This window comes from Carcharhinus amblyrhynchos, chromosome X (assembly GCF_965287045.1).
Source record: "Carcharhinus amblyrhynchos chromosome X, sCarAmb.v2.hapA, whole genome shotgun sequence".
NCBI classification, from domain to species: domain Eukaryota; kingdom Metazoa; phylum Chordata; class Chondrichthyes; order Carcharhiniformes; family Carcharhinidae; genus Carcharhinus; species Carcharhinus amblyrhynchos.
In genome coordinates, this window is record NC_137359.1 from 9,006,711 (window position 1) to 9,024,260 (window position 17,550).

Here is a 17,550-nt window from a genome sequence, read left to right on the forward strand (position 1 = left end):
CCCACACTATGGTTAAGAAAGCCCTACAACGCCTCTACTTTCTCAGAAGACTAAGGAAATTTGGCATGTCAGCTACAACTCTCACCAACTTTTACACATGCACCATAGAAAGCATTCTTTCCGTATGTATCACAGCTTGGTATGGGCTCCTGCTCTGACCAAGACTGCAAGGAACTACAAAAGGCCACGAATGTAGCTCAACCCATCACACAAACAAGCCTCCCATCCATTGACTCTGTCTACACTTCTTGCTGCCTCGGCAAAGCAGCCGGCATAATTAAGGACCCCACACACCCAGGACATTCTCTCTTCCACCTTCTTCCGTTGGGAAAAAGATACAAAAATCTGAGATCATGTACCAACCAACTCAAGAACAGCTTATTCCCTGCTGCCGTCAGACTTTTGACTAGAATTAGCTTATATTAAGCAGATCTTTCTCTACACCCCAGTTATGCCTGTAACACTAAATTTTGCACCCTCTCCTTTCTCGCTATGTATTCTATGAACGGTATGCTTTGTCTGTATAGCACGCAAGAAACAATACTTTTCACTGTAAACTATTACACGTGAGAATAAGAAATCAAATCAAATGCATATTTACAGCTTGTTTGATAGCCAAATACTGAAAATAAACTCTCTGGTCAATAAATTCTCAGTTTCAGATATCTAACTGGACTTACAAGTCGGGAGACCAATATCGTGGTGTGCCTGCACTCAGTGACATAAAATATACTTTTCCCCCACCTCTTTTCCATTTCTTGTGAAAAAGACAGTTGCCATTCCCCTGTCAAAGGATTCTGGGTGTACACCACAGCCAATCCGATCGCCTGTGAAACACTTTGGCCCAAACTGCTGACCGACTCCATTTCCATTAAATAACCTACAGAAGAAAATATAAAAGGTTCATTAAATGGAGCTCACGAGCATTTATCATCAGAAACCACAAGTTCAAATTACTTCATCTCCACATGGCTTATTGGAGGTTAAGCTTCAAATGGCATAAGCATGGCATGGTGGCACAGTGGGTTAGCACTGCTGTCTCAGCACCAGAGGCCCAGGTTCGATTCCCGGCTTGGGTCACTGTGTGGAGTCTGCGTATTCTTCCTGTATCTGTGTGGGTTTCCTCCGGATGCTCCGGTTTCCTCCCACAGTCGAAAGATGTGCAGGTTAGGTGGATTGGCCATGACAAATTGCCCCTTAGTGTTGAGGGATTAACAGGGTAAATGTTTGGCATTACAGGTGGGATTGTATTCGGTACAGACCCAACGGGCCGAATAGCATCCTGTACGGTCGACATTTTGATTCTATAACTCAGCTACACTTGAAAAAACAGGTTTCAGGAACAAAGAACTTGAAAATGAAGGGAAGCAAAGATTCCTACAATTACAGCACTATCCAAGAAAGATACAAGATGGTGTGGAAAGCTATTCATTCACCATTCTCATCAAAGGATTCTGCCTCATTTCAACGCACCAGCCTTGTACCATTGACAAGAAGCATGGAAATCAGCAAGCTGATACCTGGATCTCAACAAAATCGGACAGCCATCAGCCACAGGTCTTGCAAAGTTTTCTAAACATTCGCATTTTTCCAATTTTCCAGACAAAGATCAACAAAAAGTAAATCAATTATTACCGTCCCTCACCACACAAAATCAGCATCCAATTACTCCCCACCAGTTAGAGTCCAATTACAGCAAAACTCCCCCCATCAAACACTCCCAGGACAGGTACAGCACGGGGTTAGATACAGAGTAAAGCCCCCTCTACACTGTCCCCCCCATCAAACATTCCCAGGACAGGTACAGCACGAAGTTAGATACAGAGTAAAGCTCCCTTTACACTGTCCCAATCAAACACCCCCAGGACAGGCAGAGCTTGATGCTGATGCTACAGAATCCCACTAAATCCCTTTGAATCTATATTATATACGAAGCTGCCCATCTGCAAACAAGTTAATCACATTCAATATCAAACAAATATGTCTCCTTGTTAAGGAAGAACAGTATCGCATTTAGAAATTATGTGTAGGTGGTTTTCAAAAGCTGCAATTTCATTCGAAGCTTTACATTCATGTAATCAATTATTCTAATGTAATTAATTAGAAGGAACCGTTTTCTCTAATCCAGTCAGTGACTTGGTACAGCCTGCAGATGGATCAATGCAATCAAACAACAATCTTCCCAGCTCTGCACTAATTTGGAATATGGCAACAACTTAGGGAAAAAAAGTAGAGAAAATTCATTTTTCAGAAATTGGCAGAGATACACAAACTGGATTTCCCTACATTGTGAGAAAGGACATTGGTGTGAATGATAATCCTCAATTGGTTTAAAGCAATTTGGTTTACAACTGAAAGTATTTGAGAATTTTGTTCAGCTGAAGAAGCACAAAGTGCTGGGATCTGATGGGATATATCCAAGAATTCTGAGTCAAACGGGGGAAGAAATCGCATCAGCCCTTGAATGTTTTCTCTTTGTTCACTTGACAGTGACCCTGAACCACCTCATGCAGTCTACTTGGAGTTGAATTCCTTCCCACAAAGTACCCAGCTTTTGACCTGCTCTGTTAGCCACAGTACTTAAACAGTTTGCCCAGTTACTTTTCAGTGGTAACCCCCAAGATGTTCACAGCTCCAGGGTCCTGGGTTCGATTCCCAGCTCGGGTCACTGTCTGGAGTTTGCACATTCTCGTCGTGTCTGCGTGGGTTTCCTCCAGGTACTCCGGTTTCCTTCCACAGTCTAAAGATGTGCAAGTTAGGTTGATTGGCCATGCTAAGAAACTGCCCCTTAGTGTCTAGGGATGCATAGGTTAGAGGGATTAGTGGGTATAAAACGTAGGGATATGGGGGTAGGTCCTGGGTGGGATTGTGGTCGGTGCAGACTCAATGGGCTGAAGGGCCTCTTTCTGCACTGTAGCATTCTATGGATTCTATGGATGTTGATAGTGGGGGATTCAGCAATGGTAACACCATTGAATGTCAAGTGTTGATGGTTAGATTCTCTTGGAGATGGTCATTGCCTGGCATTTGTGTGGCGCGAATGTTATTTGCCACTTGTCAGCCCAAGCCTGGATATTGTCCATGTCTTGCTGCATTTGAACATGGACTGTTTCAGTATCTGAGGAGTCACAAATGGCGCTGAACGTTGTGCAATCATTGGTAAACATCCCCATTTCTGACCTTACGATGGAGGGATGGTCATTGATGAAGCAGCTGAGATTGTTGGGCCTCGGACACTAACACTGAGGAACTCCTGCTGTGATATCCTGGAGCTGAGATGATTGACCTTCAACCACTACAATCATCTCCTTATGTACCAGGTATGACTCCAGCCAGCAGAGACCTTCCCCTGATTCCCAATGAGTCCATCTTTTTCAGGCTCTTTAGCATCATGCTCAGTCAAATGCTGTCATGGTGGCACCCAAACTGGGCGTCACTGAGCAGGTTATTGCTGAGCAGGTGCTGCTTAACAGCTCTCTCAACTACTCCCTTCCATCACTTTACTGATGATGGAGAGTAGACTGACTGGGCAGTAATCGGCCAGGTTGGATTTGTTCTGCTTTTTGTGTACAGGAAACACCTGGGCAATTTTCCACATTGTTGGGTAGATGTCAGTGTTGTAACTGTACTGGAAGAGCTTGGCTAGGGGAGCGGCAAGTTCTGGAGGTCAAGTCTTCATGACTATTGCCGGAATGTTATCAGGGCCCATTGCCTCTGCATTATCCAGTGCCTCCACTCCACTTGATATCACGTGAAGTGAAACAAATTAGCTGGAGATTGGCAACTGAGATGGTGGTGGGGACCATTGGAGGAGGCCGAGATGGATCATCCACTTGGCACTTCTGGCCGAAGATTGTTGCAAATGCTTCAGCCTTATCTTTTGCACTGATGTACTGGGCTCCTCCATCATTGAGGATGGGGATATTTGTGGAGCCTCCTCCTCCACTGAGTTGTTTAATTGTCCACCACCATTCACAGCTGGATGTGGCAGGACTGCAGAGCTTAGATCTTATTTGATGGTTGTGGAATCACTTAGCTTTGTCTATTACTTGATATTTATGGTGTTTGGCATGCATGTAGTCCTTTACTGTGGTTTCACCAGGTTGACACCTCATTTTTAGGTATGCCTGGTGCTGCTCCTGGCATGGCCTCCCACACTCTCCATTGAACCAGGGTTGATCTCCTGGCTGAGTGGGGGATATGCTGGGCCATGATTTTGTTTGAGTACAATTTTGCTGACGACCCACAGCGCCTCATGTAGTTTTGAGTTGCTAGAAGTCTATCCTATTTAGCATTGAGATAGTGCCACGCAACATGGAGGGTATCCTCAACGTGAAGACGGGACTTTGCTTAAAGGACCATGCATTGGGCACTCCTACTGAGAACAGCATGAGCAGACAGGTTAGTGAGGACGAGGTCAAATAGTGACATCCTGGAGCTGAGATAACTGACCTCCAACCGCCACAACCATCTTCCTTTGTGCCAGGTATGACTCCAACCAGAGGAGAGTTTCCCACTGACTCCAGTTTTACTCAGGTTCCGTGATGCCATATTCAGTCAAATGGTGCCACGATGTGAAGGACAATAGATATGTGTCTGATAACTGGGCAACTCTCATTTAGCTCATTGCTTTAAGTTTGAGTGACCTTTCATGTACAAATGGGTAACAACAGAAGTCACTGCACTGAAGTAATTTGATGTGCGTGAAGCATTTTGACATGTTTGGGAGTGTGATAAAGAAACAAATGCGTATTGTTGAAAAACGACATTTTGTGAAAACTTTTCGTCTTGCAATCATCAGGACATTTCACAAAGATACAATGTCATAGAAAACAACTTTGTACTGCACAAGAATAATGCTGATTGGTTGGGACATGCACTCTGATTGTTCTAGGCATTGCCATGGAGAATGCACCAATTAATGGTAAGTGACAGTTAACTGCCAAGCACTGCTTGAAAATTTAAACTTGGCAGCTTGACCCTGATTGGTCAAGGCAATGAAACAGCAAATGGCTGTCACTTATTTTGTTTAGGTGAAGCAGACACAATGTGTGGGCATCATCTTTCTCTCTGGGACTCGTGCGTTAATATGTCGCTTCCAGTGCGCACAAATACGCTACACTGTGAACCTAACAATCAAACTGGCTGTCAGTGTAATTCCTAGCACACTGAGGATTATTTAGCAAATGCTGTCCAATTGCAGAGTCACATCTAACATTGAACGCTGTTCTGAGCTTTGCAAGCATAGGTTGGCTGGGTACGTTCTGTACCTTGCCCGTTGTGAACTGCAGAAGGGACTTGCTGGTTGATACAATCCACCAGTCATACAGACATAAGGCCCACATAACTGGCATCACAGCAGCACTGAAATTCATCCTGTTAGTGTTGAACATGCATGTGGAACTGTAAGAATCCCAAGGTGTCTGCTGACCAGTGAAGGTAAACTTGTGGTAGACTATTCCGTCAGGAACTCCCAACACATTTCTCAACTGGCACATTAAAGACAGCAAGTTCATTTGACTGTTCCATTTAACTCGCTGTTGCAATAGCAACAAGAGTGGTATTTGCTCCTAACAGAAATGCTGCCATCAAGCCAAAGAGACATCTGCCTATCACACAAGTTCTATACTACCAAACTACTAACATTTAAAAATATCTATGCACAACTTTAATAACACTGTAACAGAACAGAACAAAGATATTTCATGCAGATCATTTTCAACAAGTTTTCTTCTATATTACTCACTTGCCATCATCTGCATGGTAGGCAACAGAATGTGGAAGCCATCCTGGTTGGTGATCCAGCTTGTAATACTGAGGCACTAATCCTACTGCAATGGTCCCTCTTACACCAGTATCCACTATACATACCTACAGGGAGGAAAAACAGTTCACGTTTCACTAGCAAACCGCCATGTTTGTGAACAAGTTTTGTTTCTCAATAATAACCTGCTTTCCTGTCAGTTGACGAATTTAAACCATGCTAAACAAGGTGATGAGTTGCCTGTCACATAACCTACGGTGAGACATGGGAATTTTTATCTGTAACCTCAGAAGATTAGCAGAAATATAAACTTGAGTGGGAAACAACCCTTCACGTTTGCATTTAAAGAGTGCTTTTTCAATGCAACATCCCAAGGCACCTTATAGGAGGTGCAGAGCACTGCGATCAAGCAGCTAAGTTGCTGCTGGAATGAATGGGAGGTGGTCATACAGTTGTCATAGAATCCGTACAGTGCAGGAGGTGGCTATTTGGCCCACTGGGTCTGCACGACTCAGACAGAGAATCCCACCCAGGCCCTATAACTCTAACCCCATGTATTTACTCCGCTAATCCCCCCATCCTATACCTCTTTAGCAATTTAACATGGCCAATCCACCTAACCTGCACATCTTTGGACTCTGGGAGGAAACCTAATCACTCAGGAAACCCATGGAGAAAAACTCCAAAGAGACAGTGACCCAAACCAGGAACTGAACTCTGGTCCCTAGAGCTGTGAGGCAGCAGTGCTAACCACTGTGCCACCTTAAAAACGTATTTTTTTCCTCCTGTAGGGAAGACCTCTGGGGATTATTCAAAACAACATTTATATTAATATTTAAACATACTCTTGGCAATTAAAATGTTCATTCAGTTAACCTAAATGAAAAGATGAAACCCCAAACGCCACTTAGCAACAGTTACTTTATTACTCTGAATGAAAAAAATTGCCTCAGCCGAGGTTTGAGGCAGAGGTCACTTTAAACCATTCCTTCCCATTGCATCCCACATATACATTCGAGGCACCAGGTCTTTATCTCTGCTGATTTGGTCTTGACCAGCACCACACATGGGTCTGCTGAATGTCCTACTGCCGCTTCTGCAGTTATTCAGAAATTTAAGTACAATTAGCTAAATAATGCACAAGAACCCTTCTTGGACAATGACTTCACCCCAGATGAATGTAATCTTCAACTATAACAAGTGACATGGATTGAACTTAAATGACAGTGGGGGCCAGACTACATGTACATGTACAAAGCTTTTCTTTGCCACAGTTTGATAAGGCCAGCGCACACAAAAATATAGCTCACTTAAGAGTCACTCACCTCAAAATAATTGTTCTCCTTGGTCAAAGGGCGAGGGGCCACGTAACAGCCAACTTCGTCTGAGTTTCCATGGTAACTGAAATGCCACAAAGATTAATGTCCAGAAACTCGGTGCGAAATTTTGATGAAATTATACACTTCAATTTAATTGTAGCCAATAAAATGTTATCTATACCGTCATGGTGAGGCTGTCCATCACCGGCTTAAACACTAAGAAGTCTCAACACCAGGTTAAAGTCCAACAGGGCTTTAGCCTGGTGTTGAGAGACTTGTGTTTACCCCAATCCAACACCGGCATCTCCACATCATCACTGTCTTGCCATCCAGTCATTCTCACTGTTGATTTTAACTATTTTGGTCACTTTGTGCCAATAGTTTAGGAGCAAACATGAGAAAATAAATTGCAGCATCCACCAGTTTAATGAAAAGGACACTTCCACAGATATGACATGGTTAAAAACGACCCAGCTTTCCTCTCATACAATGACACCTTCACAGTGGAGTATTCTTTGACTTCAAGTGTATCCCATTCTTGGCACCAGGGCTACAAGTCCAAAACCAGAGACGGACAGGAATGGGCACAGACTTCTGGCCAATCGCTCCTTGCTGCTGATGAACAGTGAACAAAACCCCGAGCACCTTCAGACTTAGCTGGGCAACTCTGCACAGGAGAGTAAGTAGCCTGCCGATTCACACTCACCAAAGTTAACCAGCTTGGGTGAGGCCAGAGTGCAGCCAGCTATAGTGCAACCCAACAGAAACCCCAGCAGAAGTCAGTCTCTGCAGGAAGGGATGAAGAAACGCAGAGAATTTTGGCATGAAATCACTTTCAAAGGGTGGAAAACGAACAAAAAGGAAATGGCTTTCCCTAGTTGTAATAACGTGCACAATCAGCAAACCACTGGACAGCAACATTGCAATACCTAACATGTCAGTCCCAAGTTTTTCCTCAGATTAGAGCAGCTTTGTCATTGATTCACATCCATTCCTGTTCAAAGAGAAACTTTACCTCAGTATGTCTCCATCAACAAGAATACGCTTATACCGCTCCTGATGACGTACTGCTCGCACTTCTCTGATCTCCCTTATTCTTCTCCTCCAATTTAGGAACCTGTAGTGTAAGTTGAAGTCCTCCATTGCCACAATTGCCAACCTGGCAAAGAAATTGTCAGAAACAAAATTCACAGTCTTAACCCTTTTCATCTAATTAGCTGAGATCTCTAGATCGAGGCTTCTTAAACCTGAGCCAAATTCCAAGCAAGTCTGAGCCATGACATCGGTTTGAGAAGCAACATTTGGACTTTGAATACCATACAGTGAAATAAGCTGCATTGATGTGGTGATCATTGACCTGGTATATTGATCAGCCTTGCTGGTTTCAAATCTCATCTACAAATTCACTGAGTCTCATGTGCTTTATAGCGCAGGAAATGATGATTGCAACGGGCAGCTGAATTAAGTTAATTTTATTATTCAATAGTGAGTTTCTAACATCTCCCTGTATATACCACAGCAGTATTTAGGGTCAGGACCTATAATTGTGTAGCTATTTTCCCTGGGTTTGCAAATTCGCGACAGTCACCATTAGATTTCCCAAAAACCAAAGTGAACAAATCTTACAGTGCAGACTTTTTTTATTCTTTGGAGGGATGCCAGCTCGGCTGACTGGGCCAACATCTATGACCCATCCCTAATCGCCCCTTGAGAAGGTGGTGGTGAGCTGCCTTCTTGAACACACTACAGTCCCTGGGTGTAGGTACACCCACAGTGCTGTTAGGAAGGGAATTCCAGGATTGTTATTGGACATCAGTCAGTCCATGTGGTGTAGGTACGCCCACAGTGCTGTTAGGGAGGGAGATCCAGGATTGTTATTGGACATCAGTGAAGAGAGCTTGTAGGTAAGAGGGATTTTTATCTTAACTTTTTCAGAGTTTTTTCTCTAAACTGGAAGTAGGCCCCAGTGATCCCTGGGAAGTTCCCCCCCAACAACAAATTTGAACAGGGAGGTTCATCCAGCTCCAGCTCCTCAAAAACTGCATTAGGGAACTGGAGCTGGATGAACTTCGGATCATTCGGGAGGCAGGGGTAATCATAGATAAAAGCTTCAGGGATTTGGAGACTCCAAAAAATGAAAATAGATGTGTGATGGTGAGGGGGGCTGGGAGGAAGCAGCCAGTGTGAGGATCTCCTGTGGTTGTTCCCCTCAGCAAAAAGTGTACCGCATTGGATACTGCTGACAGGGATGACCTACCAGTGGTAAGCCAGAGTGACCAGACCTCCAGCACAGACAGTCCCTGCGCCTCAAAAGGGGAGGAGAGCAGGAGGGCAATAATAATTGGGGACATGATGGTTAGAGAGACAGATAGAAGGTTCTGCAGCAGCAGAAGAGACTCAGGGATGGTGTGCTGCCTCTGGGTGCAACAGTCCGTGATGTCTCAGACCGTGTTTTCAAGATCCTTAAGGGGGAGGGGAATCAGTCGCAGGTCGTGGTGCACATTGGTACCAGCGACGTAGGTAGAAGGGATAGGGCTTTAAAACAGGAATTTAGGGAGCTAGGTTGGAAGCTGAGAGCCAGGACAGAGCACTTTGTCATCTCTGGTTTGTTGCCGGTGCCACGTGCTAGTGAGTTGAGGAACAGGGAGAGAGTGCAGATTAACATGTGGCTGCAGAGATGGTGTAGGAGAGGGGGTTTCATTTACATGGATAATTGGAACACATTCTGGGGAAGGTGGGACCTGTACAAACAGGACAGTCTGCATCAGCTCTTCGGTGGCCGGGGGGGGGGGGGAAACAGGCAGACAGGATGGTGGGTTGAAGTGTATCTACTTCAATGCAAGGAGCATCAGGAATAAGGTGTGTAAATTTGGAGTGTGGATTGGTACTTGGGACTATGATGTTGTGATGATTAAGGAGACATGGTTAGAACAGGGATAAGAATGGTTGTTGGAAGTTCTGGGGTACAGATATTTCAGTAAGAGTAGGGAAGGCAGTAAAAGAGGTGGAGGAGCAGCATTGTTAATCAAGGATAGTTTAGCGGCTGCTGAACGGCATTGAGGGCGATCTGCCTGGTAATATGGGCTGAAGTTAGAAATAGGAAAGGATCGGTCACGTTGTTAGGAGTTTTTGATAGGCCCCCAAATAGTAATAGAGATGTGGAGGAGAAAATGGCAAAGCAGATTACGGATAGATGTGGAGATCACCAAGGTAGTTATCATGGATGACTTTATCTTTCTAAATATTGATTGGAACCTTGAGAGGTTGAATAGTTTGGATGGGACACTTTTTGTACATTGTGTGCAGGAGAGCTTCCTGATACGATATGTGGATAAGCCGACAAGAGGTGGGGCCACATTGGACTTGGTACTGGGTAACGAACCAGGCTAAGTGTTAGATTTGTTTGTGGGACAGCACTGAGATAGTGACCACAATTCGGTGTCCTTCATTATTGCAATGGAGGGGGATAGGGTCACACGGCAGGGCAAGGTTTATAATTGGGGCAGGGGTAATTATAATGCGATTAGGCAAGAATTAAGGAGCATAAGATGAGAACAGAAACTGTCAGGTATGGGCACAAACGAAAAGTGGAGCTTGTTCAAGGAACAAATACTGCAAGTCCTTGATAGTTATGTCCCTGGCAGGCAGGGAGGAAATGGCCAAGTGAGGGAACCATGGTTCACAAAGGAGGTCAAATGCCTTAAGAGGAAAAAGGAAGCTTATGCAAGGATGAAAAAACAAGGTTCAGTTGGGTCACTTGAGGGTTACAAGGTAGCTAGGAATGAGTTAAAAGGGCTTAGGAGAGCTAGGAGGGGGCATGAGAAGTATTTGGCTTCGGATAAAAGAAAACGGCAAGGCTTTTTACTCGTGTGAGAAATAAAAGAACGACCAGGGTGAGGTTAGGGCCAGTCAAGGATAGTAGTGGGAACTTGTGCATGGAGTCAGAAGAGATAGGTGAGGCATTGAATGAATACTTTTCTTCAGTGTCCACTAAGGAGAGGGGCCATGTTTTTAAGGACAAGTGTGTGATACAGACTGATAGGATGGAGGTGGTAGATGTTGAGGGAAGATGTATTAGCAATTTTGAAAAACCCAAGGGTCGATAAGTCCCCTGGGTCAGATGGGATACATCCTAGGATACTTTGAGGGGAAAGCAATGAGATTGCGGAGACTTTAGCTTTGATCTTTGGGTTCTCACTGTCCACGGGGAACTGGAGAGTGGCGAATGTTGTTCCTCTCTTCAAGAAAGGAAATAGGAATGACCCTGGTAATTATAGGCCAGTTAGTCTTACTTTGGTGGTCGGTAAGTTAATGGAAAGGGTCCTGAGAGGTTGTATTTATGACCATTTAGAAAGATGCAGTTTAATCTGGGATAGTCAGCACAGTTTTGTGAGGGGTAAGTCCTGCCTCACAAATTTGACTGAATTCTTTGAGGAGGTAACTAAGTCTGTAGACAAAGGTAGAGCAGTTGATGTCATATACATGGATTTTAGTAAGGTGTTTGATAAGGTTCCCCATGGTAGGCTCATGAAGAAAGGTGTGAGCTAGAAGAAAATTTAGCTGATTGGATAAGTAACTGGCTGTATCACAGAAGACAGAGGGTGGTGATGGAAGAAAAACTTTCAGACTGGAGGCCAGTTACCAGTGGTGTACCACAGGGGTCAGCGCTACGTCATCTGCTATTTGTGATCTTTATCAATGACTTGGAAGAGGGGGCTGAAGGGTGGGTTAATAAATTTGCTGATGACACCAAAATTAGCAGAGTAGCGGATGGGGGGGGGGGGGGGGGGGAGACATTGATAGGATGCAGAGCTGGGCTGAAAAGTGGCAGATGGAGTTTAACCCTGATAAGTGCGAGGTGATTCATTTCGGTAGGACAAACTTGAATGCAGATTACAGGGTCAACGGCAGGGTTCTGAGTAATGTGGAGGAACAGAGAGATCCACAGATCTCTGAAGGTTGCCAGTCAGGTGGATAGAGCCGTGAAGGCGGCTTATAGTACGTTAGCGTTTATTAACAGAGGGTTTGAGTTTAAGAACCCTGGGGTTATGCTGCAGCTATATCGGACATTGGTGAGACCACATTTGGAATATTGTGTACTGTTCTGGTCACCTCACTATAAGAAGGATGTGGAAGCATTGGAGAGAGTGCAGAGGAGGTTTACCAGGATGCTGCCTGGTTTGGAGGGTAGGTCTTATGAGGAAAGGTTGAGGGAGCTGGGGCTTTTCTCTTTAAAACGGAGGAGGTTGAGAGGCGACTTAAGAGGTTTATAAGATGATGAACGGAATAGATAGAGTGGACATGCAGAGACTATTTCCTCAGGTGGATGTAGTTGTTACTAGGGGGCATAACTATAAAGGTCGGTGGTGGGAGATATAGGAGGGAGGTCCGAGGTAGATTCTTCACTCAGAGTGTGGAATGCATTGCCTGCTGTGATAGTGGAGTCAGACACTTGAGGAACTTTCAAGCGGTTACTGGATAGGCACATGGAGCACAACAGAATGACAGGGAGTGGGATAGCTTGACCTTGGGTTTGGACATAGCTCGGCACAATATTGAGGGCCTATGCTGTGCTGTACTGTTCTATATCCTACGTTTCTAACAGTCAGTCCATGTGGTGCAGGTACACCCACCGTGTTCGGGAGGGAGTTCCAGGATTCTGACGCAGTGACAGCGAAGGAACAGCGATGTATTTCCAAGTCAGGATGGTGAGTGGCTCGGAGAGGAAACTGCAGCTGACGCTGTTCCCATATACGTACAGCCCTTGCCCTTCTGGACGGTAAGGCTCAAAGGTGTGGAACGCGCTATCAGAAGAACATAAGAAACGGGGGGGGGAGACCATTTGGCCCATCGAGCCTGCTCCACCATTCAAGACTATCTTCGCAGACATTGGGCTCCACTTTCCCTCTCACATCCTATCTCCCTAGATTCCCTGAGAGACCAAAAGTCTATCTCGGTCTTAAATCTATTCAATGGTGGAGCATCCACAACTCTTTGGGATAGAGAATTCCAAAGATTCACCACCCTTTGAATGAAGACATTTCTTCTCATCTCAGTCCTAAATGGTCGGCCCCTTATCCTGAAACTGCGTCCCGTGTTCTAGATTCCCCAGTCAGGGGGGAAACAATATCTGTGTTTATCCTGTCAAACCCCATCAGAATGTTTCCATATGATCACCTCTCATTCTTCGATACTCCAGAGAATATCCACCCAATCTATTCAGTTTCTCATCCCAGGAACCAATCTAGTGAATCTTCACTCTACTGTCTCCAATGCAACTCTATCCTTCCTTAAATATGGAGACCAAAACTGCACACACTATTCCAGATGTAGTCTGACCAAAACTCTGTATAATTGTAACAAGATTTCTTTATTCTTTCTATTCCAATCCCCTTGCAATAAAGTTCAGCATGCTACTTGTCTTCCTCACTGCCTGCTGTATCTGTGTGCTAACTTTCTGTATTCCTGGTACAAGTACACCCAAATCTCTCTGAACATCAATACTTCAATGTTTTTCACATTTAAAAAAAGTCTGTTACAACCAAAGTGAATAACTTCATTTCCCTACATCTACCATCTTGCTGCCCACTCACTTAACCTGTCTATATCTCTTTGCAGCCTGTGTCCTCCCCACAGCTTGCATTCCCACTTAGCTTGGTATCATCAACAAATTTTGATTCATTACTGTCTCTTCATTTAGGCTATTAATATATATTGTAAATAGCTGAGGCTCCAGCATTGATCCTTGTGGCTCTCACTATTCAATGCCTGCCCATGTGAAAAGGCCCATTTATGCCCAGCCTTTGTTTTCTATCTGCTTAACCAATCCTATATCTGTGCTAGTATACCAGCCCCATTCCATATGCCCTTGATTTGCCGATTAACCTTTTGTGAGGCACCTTATCAAATGTCATTTGGAAATCCAGGTCTACAAGATCTACTTGTTCCCCTTGATCTACCCTACTAGTTACATACTAAAAAACATCTAATAAAATTGCCAAATCCTTTTTCCCTTCAGTTTGATAAAATTAATCATACTATGCTTTTGAAACACATTAAGATTTCCTTAATAATAGATTCCAACATTTTTTCAACAAGTGATGTTAGGTTAACTGGCCTGTAGTTCGCTGCATTCTCTCCCCACCCTGCTATTTTTGAAAAGCAGTGTAACATTTGTCAACTTCCAATTTTGGTGGACCATTCCTGAATCTACAAATTTTGGGAAATCATACTGAGCACATCCACTCTCTGCAGCTATCCCTTTTAGATCTGCAACTATCCCTAAGTTGGGCCATCAAATCCTTGGGATTTGTCGAATTTTAGTCCCAAGTTTCTCTAATACTTTATCTCTGCTCATTTTAATTTTTGTTGGCCTCTTTTAAGGTCAAACCAAATAACATAGAACATAGAACATAAAAAACTACAGCACAAACAGGCCCTTCGGCCCTACAAGCCCACGCCGCCATTTTAACATTCAGTGAGTACCTCATTCCAAACCCTCTTCTACTTGTGACCTTCGTCTACGCCTATTAGACGCCACAATAAAGGTGTGCAAATTTAGAGAATTATAACCAGATTGAGGGACGCCTAATTTAGGGACAATTTGTTAACACCAAATTAACTCTCAATCCTATTAAGTCCCACGTACTCATCCAGAAGTCTCTTAAAAGACCCTATCAAATTTGCCTCCACCACCACCGACGGCAGCCGATTCCACTCACTCACCACCCTCAAAAATTTACCCCTGACATCTCCTCTGTACCTACTCCCCAGCATCTTAAACCTGCATCCTCTCGTAGCGACCATTTCAGCCCTGGGAAAAAGCCTCTGAGAATCCATCCTATCTATACCTCTCAACATCTTAAAAACCTATATCAGGTCACCTCTCATCCTTCGTCTCTCCAGGGAGAAAAGACCTAGCTCCCTCAACCTATCCTCATAAGGCATGCCACCCAATCCAGGCAACATCCTTGTAAATCTCCTCTGCACCCTTTCAATAGCTTCCACATCCCTCCTGTAATGAGGCGACCAGAACTGAGCACAGTACTCCAAGTGGGGTCTGACTAGGGTCTTGTAAAGCTGCAGCATTATCTCCCGACTCCTAAACTCAATCCCACTTCTCTGCCCAGTCTTGCATCCTATCTATGTCACGCTGCAACTTCTGACATCCCTCCAGACTATCCACACCACCAACCTTCATGTCATTGGCAAACTTACCAACCCATCCCTCCACTTCCTCATCCAGGTCATTTATGAAAATTACAAACAGCAAGGGTCTTAGAACAGATCCCTGTGGCACTCCACTGGTGACCAACCTCCATGCAGAAAAAGACCCATCCACAACCGCTCTCTGCCTTCTGTGGGCAAGCCAGTTCTGGATCCACAAGGCAACAGCCCCATGGATCCCATGCCCTCTCACTTTCTCAAGAAGTCTTGCATGGGAGACCTTATCAAACGCCTTGCTGAAGTCCATATAAACCACATCTACCGCTCTTCCTTCGTCAATGCGTTCAGTCACACTTTCAAAGAACTCAACTAGGCTCGTAAGACATGACCTGCCCTTGACAAAACCATGCTGACTATTTCTGATCATACTAAACTTCTCTAAATGTTCATAAATCCTGTCTCTCAGGATCTTCTCCATCAACTTACCAACCACTGAGGTTAGACTCACCAGTCGGTAATTTCCTGAGCTACCCCTATTCCCTTTCTTGAATCTAGGAACTACATCCGCAATCCTCCAATCCTTTGGAACCTCTCCCGTCTCCATCAATGACTCAAAGATCATTGCCAGAGGCTCTACAATCTCTTCCCTCGCCTCCCACAGTAACCTGGGGTACATGCCATCCGGTCCCGGCGACTTACCTATCTTGATGCTATTCAAAAGTTCCAACACATCGTCTTTCTTAATGTCCACATACTCAATCTTTTCAGTCTGCCACAAGCCTGCAGTACAACCACCCATATCTTTTTCCACCGTGAATACCGAGGTAAAGTATTCATTAAGCACCTCTGCTATTTCTACTGGTTCCGTACAAACTTTCCCACCTTCACATTTTATAGGTCCTATCCCTTCACATCTCATTCTTTTACGTTTCACGTATTTGTAGAACGCCTTAGGGTTCTCCTTAATCTTACCCGCCAAGGCCTTCTCATGACCCCTTCTGGCTCTCCTAATTTCCTTTTTAAGCTCCTTCCTACAACCCGCATACTCTTCTAGATCCCTAAAATCACCTAGCTCTCTGAACTTTCTGTATGCCTTTCTTTTCTCTTTAACTAGGTTCGTTACAACCTTCGTGCACTACGGTTCCCGTAATCTACCAAAACCTCCCTGTCTCATCAGAGCTTTGTTGTGCAGAGCTCTAGATAAACATTCCTTGAAAATCTGCCACGTTACTTCGGTACTTTTCCCCAAGAATACCTCCTTCCAATTTACTCATCTAATTTCCTTCCTAATGGCTTCGTATTTCCCCTTACTCCAGATAAACACTTTCCTAATCCTATCTCTTTCCAATGCTATCGTAAAGGAGATATGATCGCTATCCCCAAGATGCTCTCCCACTGAGATATCCAACAGCTGTCCAGGTTCATTAGCCAGTACCAGATCAAGTACAGCCTCTCCTCTTATAGGCTTATCCACATAACAAACTCAAGTTAAATCAGGACAAACTAAAAGGGGCAGCTCCCCAAAAGGAGGGGGAACAGCCTGAACAAAATCAAAGTACAAAGGAAACTTGAAAACATCAAATTAAAATGTGATTATTAGGGTCAATAATGCACCCCAGCCCCGGCGGTGCCCAACGGGCGCAGAAGGCGTCAACTACGCGCACGGACACCACATGCTCCCACTCCAGGGGCACCTGACCACGAACATAGCTGCAGCAGAGGGGCAGACAGTCAGGATGGACAACCCCTCTCGATCGCCCACTGCCTGGACCTGTTAATGGCAAGTTTCACCAGGCCCAGGAGAGGTTCACAAGGAGGTCGCCATCCCGACCCTCCCCTCTCCACTCCACACCAGGTGTCCATAGATCAGGAGCATGGGACTGAAGTGCAAACAAAACATCAATAAAAGGTTCTTCAGGAAAACAAAAGGGGAGTGCAACCTAAGACATGAAACATAGACATGGTCCACAGACTCCACAAAGCCACAGAAGGGGCAAGCTTCACAGCCCATGAACCAGTGAATCCTACGGTTGTGCCATACTGCTGCATGTATCAGTTGCTGCAATGCATCTTGCATATGGTACACACTCCTGCCACTATGCAGAAGTGGTTGAGGGAGTGAATGTTTAAGTTGGTGAAAGGGGCACCGAGTAAGTGGCATGGTAGCACAGTGGTTACATTGCTGCTTCACAGCTCCAGGGACCTGGGTTCGATTCCCAGCTCAGGTCACTGTGTGGAGTTTGCACGTTTGCCTCGTGTCTGCGGGGGTTTCCTCCGGGTACTCCGGTTTCCTCCCGCAGT

General features: G+C 44.8%; 1 protein-coding gene across 2 annotated transcripts in view; it reads right to left on the bottom strand.

Moving 5' to 3' along the window:
• The window catches only part of LOC145361980 (SPRY domain-containing protein 3-like), a 247,029-nt gene that overhangs the window by 210,115 nt on the left and 19,364 nt on the right, over nucleotides 1-17,550 (bottom strand). For both annotated transcript variants that reach the window (XM_080217981.1, XM_080217980.1), the window contains exons 2-5: nucleotides 8,099-8,242; nucleotides 7,090-7,165; nucleotides 5,747-5,871; nucleotides 745-880 (exon numbers count right to left, since the gene is read on the bottom strand). In XM_080217981.1, coding sequence (XP_080074107.1) covers nucleotides 745-880; nucleotides 5,747-5,871; nucleotides 7,090-7,165; nucleotides 8,099-8,226 — 465 coding nt within the window. In that variant the 5' untranslated portion in view covers nucleotides 8,227-8,242. The remainder of the gene's footprint in view (nucleotides 1-744; nucleotides 881-5,746; nucleotides 5,872-7,089; nucleotides 7,166-8,098; nucleotides 8,243-17,550) is intronic.